The sequence below is a fragment of the Trachurus trachurus genome (genome assembly GCF_905171665.1).
Source record: "Trachurus trachurus genome assembly, chromosome: 11".
NCBI classification, from domain to species: domain Eukaryota; kingdom Metazoa; phylum Chordata; class Actinopteri; order Carangiformes; family Carangidae; genus Trachurus; species Trachurus trachurus.
Window position 1 is genome coordinate 29,307,860 of NC_139904.1, and position 12,061 is coordinate 29,319,920.

Sequence of the window (12,061 nt, forward strand, 5' to 3'; positions counted from 1 at the left end):
GGTGCGTATTGTCCTAAAGACGCTTATCTGGCTCGCCCGTGCTGTATCCTCCGGTCTGAGTGCAGTAAATCGTTTGGTCCGTCCACTGCCTCCCAAAGGTATAGAGTTACACTATTAAGAAATAGCTTATCTTCCCACTGATGGCCTCATTTGCTGGTGTAGGTCAAACAGAGACGTCAGCAGAAATGAGAAACTTTTGCATATCCAGTTAAAAGTTCTTTGGAGTTGCTTTAAACTGCATCATTTAATCAGGCTGTTATAAAACTTTTGACCGGTGGTGTGTTTAAAACCTGCAGGAACTAACTCTACAACAGAAGTTCCAGCAGTGCAAAGCTGGTGTGGCTGCAGTGGGAAGCGTGAGGGTGTGTGCACTGATAGTCCGCCATGATTCCAGCATTGCTCCTGGCAGGAGAGACAGGCCTCAGTGGCAGCTCACTGAGGCAGCTGTTAAAGATGTGGAGGATGAGATGAAATGTGGAGAGCCACGGGGAGTCTCCCTCATTCATTTTTTTTCCTTCTCCCCCTCTTCCCCTATACTCATCTCTTGTCCAGCTTCCACATCCTTCTCCTTCACTCCCCGTGCCTCTGGCTTATCCCCTTTGATTAGGCTAATCAAGCTGAATGTCAGTTTGGGGCAGGACTGGTAGAGGACTGCAGGGTGGAGAGGGCAGGACAGAGCCGGCTGCAGCGCCGCTGTAATGATGAGTAATGGCATCTGGAGCAGAAACTGAACATTCGGTTAGTTATCCTCCAGTGACGGACCTGGTTTCATCTGGATTAGACTGTTAAGGTTTCAAGGTACTTTATTGTCATTCCGACATGGAGACATGAAAGAACAGAATTTGAACTCGAGGCCCAGAGAAACTAAATAAATAGAAATAGAAAAATAGAATAGACATGTAATAAAAAATCCAAAAGCTAATGGCTAACATTACAACCACAAACTTAAATGTATTTTATTGGAATTTTATGTGACAAACCAACACAAAGTAGTGCATAATTGTGAAGTGGAAGGGTAATGAAATGTGCAAGAATCTTTTACAAATAAAAGTCAGAAAAGTGTGGAAGTTACAGCTGTAAGCATGTCTTTTGGAGTATGCCTCTAGCAGCTTTTCACATCTACAGACTGCAGTCTTTGCCCATTATTCTTTGCAGAATAGCTCCAGTTCAGTCAGATTGGATGGTGAGCATCTGTGAACAGCAGTTTTCAAGTCTTGCCACAGATTCTCAGTAGGATTCTTGTAGGACTTTGACTGGGCCGTTCTAACACATGGATATGCTTTTATCTAAACCATTCTAGCTCTGGCTGTGTGTTTAGGGTGGTTGACCTGCTGGAAGGTGAACCTCCGTCCCAGTCTCAAGTCTTTTGCTGCTGTGTTCATGCTCAAGTGCAGTGTTAGTCAAGTCAAGTGCTGCCACACATCACATTTTTGCTTATAGGCCAAAAAGTTAAATTTTTGTCTTTGATTTGCAAAAGATCTTGAACACCATGAACCATTTTCCTTCCTCTTAACAATTATGCACCACTTTGTGTTGTTCTATTGCATTCAATCCCAATGAAGACATTTAAGTTTGTGGTTGTAATGTGACAAAAAAGTTCAAGGAGTATGAATACATTTGCAAGGCACTTTAAATTACACAGATGGGTTTAAAACTAGACCCAGTGATCTCACCAGCTGGTTTGGTGATCCTGGACCCTGGACCGGAAGGCCCAGTCCAGCAGCCTGGGGTTTCCTCAGGAAGTTGAGGTGTTTGTGGATCTCCTTTACCATGCTGGCTGTGTCAGTGGACCCAGTTGAAGTTGGACGCCACCTGAACTCTTACCTGCTGCTCATAAGGAAACCAGACACTGAGACACCTATCCTAGTGCACGTTTGACAGGGAAGTAATGATGCAGTTTTTTTTTTTTTTTTTTAAGTTCCATTTTTACTGCTTGATTGATGGATCCTGTTCCCTGGGAAAGTTTTATCTTGTATTAGCACCAGCTGCGAAATCACAAATCAGCCGAACCCTGCCTGGGAGAGCAAACATCTTTCAAATCAGCAAGGACGCTAAAAGACATTTCCCTCTGTGTCGCACCTCTGTCCCCTCAGAACTGATGTCTCCTCCATGACATTGCTTCATTAATTCTGGTAGCAGCGCTGATCTATGTTTAGTGATGCAGCAGGGCCATGCAGCCATTCCAGCAGTCTGCAGGTCTGCGCTGCCAGTCCGGCGTCTGCATCGCCCTCCTCCTGGGTTTATCTGATGTCTCAGCAGCAAATCCAGGCCAGGGACAGAAATAATCCCCCCCTGGTGTGAAACTGGACATTTTGCATGACAGGGACATGGGCATCTGCAATCACAACATCCACACGTGACAGCAGTAATTAGGCGCCGTCTGTTCATGTATGATTCATTGCCATAGCTGTGCAGCGGTCTGCTACTGACCCTCAAGAGAGAAGGCAGTACTACAGTGCAGTGGTGGCTGCTGGTGAAACTAGTTGGGTGGGCTAATAAATAGATTATACCCATTAAATGGTTAACACAAAGTTACATTGTATAGCAACTAACTGGGCCTAGTCCCAAAAAAAAAAATCCGGAAATCACCAAATTCATCAAAGTAAAAGTGTTGACCAACATAAAACTTATAAAATAGACATTAACTTGTAATACAATAAAAGCAGAAGGTTAACTTAATGGCTTGGGGGCTTTCTTGTAAATTATATTCCTTAAAGGGACAACGAGGAGTTTCTCCATCGGCAGAACGAAAACGTTACCCACACTTGTTAATGGGCCCATTTTCGATAAATATATGGTTTTGTCTCTATGGTTATTTTGTTATTATTAGTGGTGGTGGAAATGCTGGTCGAGCCGACCAACGTTTCTTTACTTTCGGTTTCGTGGCGAGTCATGAGAATAACGCAGCCGAATCGCTGTTTATGGTCGGAACTACGATGGTATGTGATCGTCTTCCAACCTCTGACTTTAATTCTTGATGAATGAAAACATGAGTCTGTCTTGCGCCGGTCAAAGAATTTCACCGTGCGCGCGGAGGCTCATAAATGTAGTGTGAAAATGCTTCGCTTTTCCAAAACTCCTCGTTGTCCCTTTAAATTAAAAAGTTTCACCGCATTTTATTAGCTTGGTGCTTTTATTTTGACGGAAAGGCCTGTCTCTCTCGCCCTGGATCCAGTTCCTTACCAAAACAGCAAGTCAGCGGTCCCAGACTAAGCCTAAACGGTCGGCAAATGGCGAGGGCGGGACATGGCACCTGTCAATCATCAGCCCATTTAGAGATATCCTGTGTTTTTCTTGAAACTATTTAATACTGTCGTGTCCGATTTCACTCAGACTTATAACAATCTTTTGTATGTTATTTAGAGTTTTTTTTTTCTCATCCGTTGTTGTGTAATGCAGGGAGGGCTTAACCCTGCTAGCCTATTGATAACAGCCGTCACTGCTACAATGTATGTGTCTTCTTTTAGCGGCTTGATTATTTTCATTGTCTCACCCCTTCCTAACCTCAAAGTTGCAACTGTTGCTGTTTCCTTTTTCCTCATCAGTATCCCTATCTTAGGCTGCACTGAGTAGGATTCTTTAGATAAAAAATTGTGCAGCAAGAGAAAACATCAACCCATCCCTCTCTTACCAGATACACACACTGCTTGTGGTTTTTTCCATCTACCCATTTTCTGTTGCTTATCAATGTCCGTGTGGACGTGACAGCGAAGTATAGCCTGACATCTGGCTCGCCGCTCCCAATGGGAGATCTCCAGGCAATCTCGTACTGGATAGGATACGTGATGAAATTCCTCCACCGTGCTTCTTGTCCGGATGTGCCCAGATCACTTCCACAGGGAAGAATCCCAACTACAAGTCCTGAGCATCTTAACAGTCTGTTCATTGTAAAGGAACAGTGGCTCTGCTCAAGGATACCTTTCGATGTCAGGCTCCCTGTCAGGAGGATGAGGATGCGATGCATTCAAAAGGATGCTTGTTTTGACCACGTCCATCTGTGAGCTTAGTCTTGACTATACATACTACATGTTTAGATTGTGAATCAATGGGTAAATCTCTGTTGAGCAGTGTGGTTCTTGCAGCCTATGCAGTAATCCACCCATCAATCTGATGCTCTATTTAACTTGTGAAGATCACCCCACCTTGATCTTGGTAAACAACTCCCTAATCAACTACTGGCTATGGATGAGAATAAGGATGGTGAAAGATGAGCATTTGGGCTGGACCGCAAACCTTTTAATGCAGATGCCACTGACTGGCTGACTGAGTGATGAGGTTTTACACATTGGTTGACCGATTGTTGGAGTTTCTCCAAAGGTAATTGGTCTTAAAACCGATGCAGCACAAACAAGCATTGTTGCACATTTATTGCGTTGTTGCTCGGTTTTTCAGATCTGCTGCAGAAAAGCACCTAGCAAAACATCTTGTGTCTTTTCTGGCAAATTTCAGCCGTAGCTGGGTTTTCGAAACATGTCAGGAAAACGCCTCGTCTTATACATAAGAAAAACTAGCTATTGTAATTTATATATTATAATGAACTCCTAGAGCTTAATTTTCTTTTGCAGTGTTGACAGACAGTCACCAGTATTGCTGCAGCAGCACAATGTCAGGCATTCCTTTCTAAGCCGACTACACAGCAGCTGACAGGGACCTGAACCACCTACTAACTTTAAGTACAGACAGCCAAAGTCAAAGCAGTGTCTTTTTTCTTTAACCTTTGTCTGTGATGAGTTTATCCGATGACATCACAGTTATAAAAGCAGCATTTTGATTGGGTGGAGCAGCTGTTGGTTAATGCGTAGCCCTTGTGTTTCAGTCAGTATTTCACACACGTTCCATTTGTCTGACAACAGAAACAGAACAACATGTCACTGAGAACAGCTTTATTGGGAATTCAGCCGTATCGAAAAACTGAATGAGTGAGCACAGAGTGGAGGACAGAAGCAAACAGATAAAAGGTTAAAACCAACTGACTCTAGGTATAGTTCAAGAACACCTTTATCTGATGACAGGTCTGTTTGACTATAATCTTAACGCTGCTTCACAGCTTCTGATTTTACTCAGTTTTGACCACATGGTTTCCATCTGAAAGTGTGTACAATGTGTTATAACTAAGTTTGATTAAAATAGTTCAACATTTTGGCAAATTTGCCTAATACCATACTCCCTATAGTCTTAGCAGTAGGTTCATTACCTTTAATCGTCGGTGCAAGCTGTTTTGAGATCAGCGGGGCAGAGACGCAAGCTGCTCAGCTAACGCAACAGAGGTGGATGGTATTTCCACATTTCCCTCATCAAACTCATCAACTCACAATCCAACAACTACAAAACACTTTTGTGGACAAGTTGTGACCTGCACATTCACCACACTATGAAATAATAATGGAACGTTATGAGACAGAGTTGTTTTCTAGTCAAGTGTGTAGCCGGAACTACATTCCAGACACGACTGCTGGGCAGAGTGATTTCAAAGCGCAAGCAGTTCCAAGTATTTGCTCCATGTGTCGTAATGTTGCATAATGAAACGTTAATATCCCATAGTGTGGTGAACAAGGTCCACAAGAGCGTTTTTGGAGTTGTTGGATTGTGTATTTGATGAGTTTTAAGGGAAAGGCCAAAGTACTGTTTTCCTCCATTGTATTCGCTGAGCAGCTCACGTCTCTGATCTCAAAACAACATGCAACGACAATTAAATATAATGAACCTACTCCTAAGACTAGGGATTATGGCAATAGGCGAATTTGCCAAAATGTTGAACTATCCCTTTAACCGGCGGGGTTATATTAAAACACATAACATCATTTTACAACTCTCCTCTACTTACCTCTTCCTCTACATGAATATTTAAAAGTTAGAAAAGTTGGAATTCACATTGGCAGATGGGTCATATCTTAAATGTATTTATTCTGAGAAATATTCCCTTTTCTATAGAGTTATACAGAGTTTTACCTTCTGTGCCTGTAGCTTTGGTTTATAGTATGGCTCTTGCTCTATTGTACATGAGCTGAGGAACAAAATGCTCTCAGTGAGCTTCCTCCTCCTCTCTGATCCCTTTGGTCTCCGTTCTAGAAGCTGGTAAACAACAGAGTTCTCTGTTTGCATTGCACTGACATCACCTCTGCTCTCTCTGCTCTCTCTGCTCTCCTAGAGCCCATGCGTGCCTTGCGGGGTCTGACAGCTACAGAGATCCAGCCACGGCTGCTGGCCCTCCAGTGGGAGCCGCTGGGCTACAACCTCACCCGCTGCCACACCTACTCCCTGTCCCTGTGCTACCGCTACTCCATGCCCACGGGGGGCAGCGGAGGGAACAACGCCACCGTCAGAGAGTGCCTGTCCGTGGAGCGCAACACGTCTCACTTCACGCTGAGGGACCTGCCGCCCTTCCGCTCGGTCCACGTCCGGCTGGCGCTGGCCAACCCCGAAGGGAAGAAGGAGAGCAGGGAGGTCACCTTCCAGACGGAGGAAGACAGTGAGTGGGCGTTTCATTTTATCCAAGTGGAGACCGGGGTATTGCACAAAAGTAGGATAAAAAAATCCAGGATAACTGAGCAAGCGCGGCTTGACCTAGTCTGATCGGCGCATCTTGGTTTAATTGGTTGCACGAACGCCGAGCCAGGCTGAGGAGCAGCGGCTTGGTCAAGCCAGGTGGAACTAGAGGACAGGTGTGGCTACTTTCCTCCAATCAACAGGATCTTAATGCTGACGTCAGGTGACACACCTCTTAAAAAAAAAAAAAGCACCGCTGCTGTCGTAAAGCTCAGAAACTGCAGACTGAAAACTAAAATCACAACTCAAGTTCCTTTCACAAATGAACAGTTTAATTAAATGAAAAAGATTAATTTCCTTATAATCTGAAGTACATAACAAGTAATACAAGTTCATACAGCAAAAGTGCAACAGGTTAAAATGAATTAAAGCAGAAGTGAGTGATCCGGTCGTTTTCGCTAATGCTGCGTTCCAGGCAGGCTTTTGAAACCGTAAATTACAGCTTCAAGTCACAACTTACGACTTTGTAGCGTTCCAGGCAACCCACTCGTGTTTTTCCGACCTGTTTTACCGGTGAAAGTCACTATAACGGCCACTCGTAACTTCCGACCGGTGAACTCGTACCAGATCGAACTGGTACCACTTCACGGTCGGAAAAATACAAGTTTCCTTGAACGCACCATAACAGTCCTCGTCGCTACGTCACCACATTCACGGCGTCCCTTGGCTGCACACACAGCCCTGCATGCCGTTCTCTCTCCTCATTGGATAAAAACTGTAGGATACGATAAATGTTTTCTCCTCGGCTCAGAGCAGAGCAGAGTGACTGACAGACCCGTGTTTCAGTCCAAACACTCTATGTAAGTGATTGCTGTCGGAAGATATAACTATTTAAGACTTATATTAACACAAATATATCACTCACTTCTGCTTTAAATATAAAAACATTATGCAGTCTGGTGCTTCAATAAATTGCTGATAACAGTTCACATGAGGTGTATAAATTGTCTGGATGGTGGTTGCTCACACTCACTCAATTTTATTCTTATTTTCTTACCTCAACCAATATTTAGGCCAATATATTGTGTAACATATTTTATAAAAATAAATCTACATGCTATTTTTGCTCCATTGCTTTTTATGAGAAGCCAGTGATATATAGCTACTAGTGGTCATAAAATATCATAGATGGACACAGATTTGTAGATGTATTTAGTTTGTTCAGAAATCAGGCCAATATGTAAAAGAACATGAAATAACTGTATGAAACACATTGATTTCTGATCAGAGTGACTGCTGACTTCACAGATAAAGACAACAGAATCAACTAAGCCTGGCTGTTAGCCTGGTCTGGAGCAGGCTAGCTGCAGAGAATAAATCACCATAGTACCTTGACCAGGATAAATCTAACCTGCTTTCGAACAACCGACTTTGTGCGATGAAAAGATGCAAGGGTTTGCTGACACAAAACATGCATTTTTTTTTTTTACCTCTAGCAACATCATTATGCAGAACAGGTTGTTTTTATGTATGCACTCACTGAAGCTCTATATTGTCATAGTTACTCAGCTCAGGCTTCAGAACTTCTTAAATTCCTAGTTGTCTATGCACACACTTTTATGCTCAGATAATTATTGTGTACTGCTTACACAAATCCATGCCTTTAGTCATCCACTAGCAGCGGGGAAAAAAAAAAAAAAAACACACAAATATTGACTTACAAAATAAGCTGGATCAGCATAACTAAATGGAAGATCAGCCTTTTAAATGGAGACCAGTGGAACAATAATCAGCTCGGGCCGTGGCCGCTAGCAAAAATGGCAGAATGATTTTGCTTATCGTTGTATTAATATTTTCCTGTGTACATCAGCAGATTAGGCACATTCTAATGCAAATTCCCCGAGAGTGGAAGTACAGAAGGTCAAACACTTTATTGTTATGTAGAATAAGCAAGACTTTTCAATGTAATTGAAAGCCACTGAGGGATAGTCTTGACCGGGCAGGGGGGAGTGAGAGGGAACGTCAGCTATGATATGAAACTGGCAGGATTTCTTATTGCATCTTCAAAATGCATTTCGGTTTCTGCTTAAAAAAAAAAAAAAAAAATGCCACATTGCTTTGCTTTCAATTTTACAGCAACACTCGAAAATAACAAGATACAGAGAGAAACAGACAGTGCGCTTAATTATCTACACCTACACATTGCTGTCTTGTGGGCAGGAGGAAATGCATTTACATAAATGGAAATAACATACAGATTGTGGCGTGGGGTTTAAATTTAATTTATTAGATTTGACTGGTCAGGAAGTGACAAGTTAAAATGTTTATGTCACAAAGAAAAAAAACAAGCCTGCGTGTTTCCCTATGACTTTACATAATAGTTTGAATGTCAACACCAAAGGAAAGTTTTTACTTTTGAACCTCTGAGTGCTGCTCTGACAACCTGACAGTCCCCTCGTCACTCAGAGAGTCGCCATGACGTCCACAACCACGGTAATCGAGCCGCAGCCGGTGACAGTTCCTCCTGCCTGCTTCCTGTTGGGCTCCACAATCAAACGCCGGCGGAGCACTTTGCTTACGCAGTGTCTCTGCTGCTGCACCGAGGCTGTCAGGGATTCACGGATGCAGCAGGTTTTTTTTTTTTTTTTTTTTTTTGTCTAGAGCACCATAACTCCAGCCTCTGATACAAAGAGACAGGTCAAAGTAGTTAGGTGTTGTCCTCTCTGAAGTATAAAGCATTCAGCAATCCAGTAACGCAAAATCCAGAAAGAGAGGAACGTCATCGAAAAGAAGGTCTGACAAGGCGAGAAACACGAGCAGGCAGCGTGTGAAAAGGAAAAAAAAAAATATCTGGAAGAGAACTTTGATGTGTGAGATTAATCATTTACTACAACAGTGTATGGAATACATATCACTGTGGAGTGTTATATAATAATGATAATTATAAGATAGAGTATATTCATGTAATTGTGTCATACTCTAATTGTTATTTACACTGGAACCAATTAGATTATATGGGGATTTTACAAACCATCATTTTTGTAATGTGGCGTTGGCAACCTGAGCTGATTACATCACAACACAGTGACAAAGCTGCTCCATTTAGAAAGGCTCTTTGAAATGCGGCCGATAAACGCATCACGGACCACGTCCTGTATGTTAGCTGTTACTGGCATGACACACCTGAGGGACTGTCTGCAGTCAAGTTGCATGTAGGTGTGTAGGCAAAGGGGAATAAACAATAGTAAATTGTCAGTGGTCTTATTTTAAAGGTACATTGTGTAACTTCTCCTGTTATCTATTCACAAAAATCGATTATTTCGTTCAAAAGTACGTTTTTCATTCATCAGTAATCCCCCCCATCAACAAACTGAAGTGTTCCTTTCAGCTCTGAATGAGCCGTTCATATCATTCATATCTCCATGGAGCGGGTAAGCTCGGTGCTGGCTGCCATGTGGTGTCTCCATGTTTTTACGTTCAGTGGCAGCGTGGCGGTAGGAAACCACGGAAACTCAGCGGAGACACCGGAGCTGTCGGCTCAGGTCGAGGTGTGTGTGAGGACTGTGAGGACAGAAAAACGGCCGTCGGTAACAAACCTGATGTCATTTTAGTCACAGAAGTCCAGAGAAAGCCGGTAAAACGTGGGTCAGACAGGTAAACAATACCACATCGCCATGACAACATATTGTCACGTGTATTGTTTTGCCTCGTGCTGACGGACCACTTGTTTACATAGAGGCTTGTTTAAGCCGTTACCTGCAGTGGCTGTCGTCCGTCTGCCATCTAACCGATTTCACGTGAATGCAGCATGAAAAATACAACTGAGTTGCTTGCGATACAACCGCACCGCCACTGTAGATGGGAGTAATTCTTACACAATGTACCTTTAACTGTCCAGCACAAAGCTAAATAGATGAAGTAGGTACTCGTTTTGAGAACAGAACATTTTCATTTGTAACACTCAAATCATGTAGCTCCTTCAGTTAAGTGAGCATTTAATAATAACACACTGTGCTTCTTGAACAGAGAAGGAACATTGTGCATTATGTAAAACATCAACCTTTCCCTACTAGGATGTCACCTTTGGGTATAGGCAACAACAAAAATGTTGGGGGAGGTCTTTGAAGAAAATGTGCAAACTCAACTGTGAAACTATACAAGATTAACACTGAACAAGAATCAAAGGTATGAACAGTTTTAATTGGATTGGTGAGAGCAGCTAGCTACAAACAGGTCTTGGAATTCACTAAACTGTGTGCTATGTGTACCGCATGTGTAAAGAAGAAAAAGGAGGTTCAACCCACACTTTTAAAATGGCCAATAGGAAAGCAGTGATTTTTTTAATTGGAAAGTTTTAATTGGATGGTTAGATGATTCCTCTGGGCGGGCAATAACCACCCCAGCCCACCCCTAGACACGCCTCTCCTCAATGTACCTATGTTTTACAATAGAAATATGATTTGCTCATAATAGATTTAACTGTTTATTATGGAATTATTTCTGGTGAAAGCAACAAAGACAAATAAAAGCAGTTATACTTCAAGCCCTGTTCTATTGAAACACACAAAGAGATGTTTTCTACTTCCCTGCACAAAACCATCACAGATATAGTTCCATTTCATTATGGCTCTCTTATATTAGAGCTTTTTTATTCTCATCGTGTGACTGTGCTAATACCAGCAGCTGTTAATGCAGCAATTCAATAGGGAGGGACTGTTATTCATTTTTTTCAGAACAATTTCAAACACTCAAAAACTGCGCTCTGCATTCCTTTAAGCAGATGCATCTTATTAAGTTGAAAATGCAGAGAATTACTCTGGCAGGTCACAGGTTGGATTACTCCGCCGTTTTCTTTGTCAGTAAAGTGCTAAGGAAGAAAAATCGACTGTCATCCTGCGAGACACGGTGCTCTATTATCAGACAGTAGAAGGCAGAATCTCAATTCATCCTGAGGGGCTGAGAGCAAGCCGGTCCACGCTTTTTCCTTTCATCACCTGCCTTCAGCCCTGTCTTTCTGCTGCTTTCGTTTTCCTCCTCCTCCTCCGTCCTCCTCCCTGGCCTCCTGTGCTTTTTTCGTTCTGTCAAAGGTGTTTTTACCCCCTGGCATGCCTGCACAAGAGTCCATTAACTCCAGAGTGTTTGTTTCAGAGAAGGTTGTTTTTCTTTTCCCCCTCCCTCCTGCTGTAGTTCCTGGAGGCATCGCTCCGGAGTCCCTGACCTTCACCCCGTTGGATGACATGATCTTCCTCAAGTGGGAGGAGCCCATCGAACCCAACGGTCTCATCACGCAGTACGAGGTAGGATACCCTGTTAGTCACGCAAAAGAAACCTACAATCCAAACCACACCGCTGCCTTTGCATCACACACACTAATCCTCTCCAGGTGTAGGATGTTATTTTCCCCTTGCCAATATCTATTTTATTCATCCTCCTTCAGTATAATGACTCAAATCAGGGAGAAGTCTCCTCTGCAGGCTTTAAACGCCACACTGCTCCTCTTTGATTCCTCCCCAGGCTTGTTTATTTCCTGTTTCTTTGCCCAAATGCTGGTAAAAAACACATGAGCCAAAGCCAC

The 12,061-nt window shown here is 42.9% G+C and overlaps 1 protein-coding gene across 1 annotated transcript in view; it reads left to right on the forward strand.

The window, feature by feature from the left end:
• The window catches only part of ptprua (protein tyrosine phosphatase receptor type Ua), a gene marked incomplete at both ends in the record, with an annotated part of 281,098 nt that overhangs the window by 168,430 nt on the left and 100,607 nt on the right, over positions 1-12,061 (forward strand). The window contains 2 exons of the mRNA XM_083981670.1: positions 6,149-6,469; positions 11,674-11,783. Of these exons, the coding sequence (XP_083837796.1) occupies positions 6,149-6,469; positions 11,674-11,783 (431 nt within the window). The remainder of the gene's footprint in view (positions 1-6,148; positions 6,470-11,673; positions 11,784-12,061) is intronic.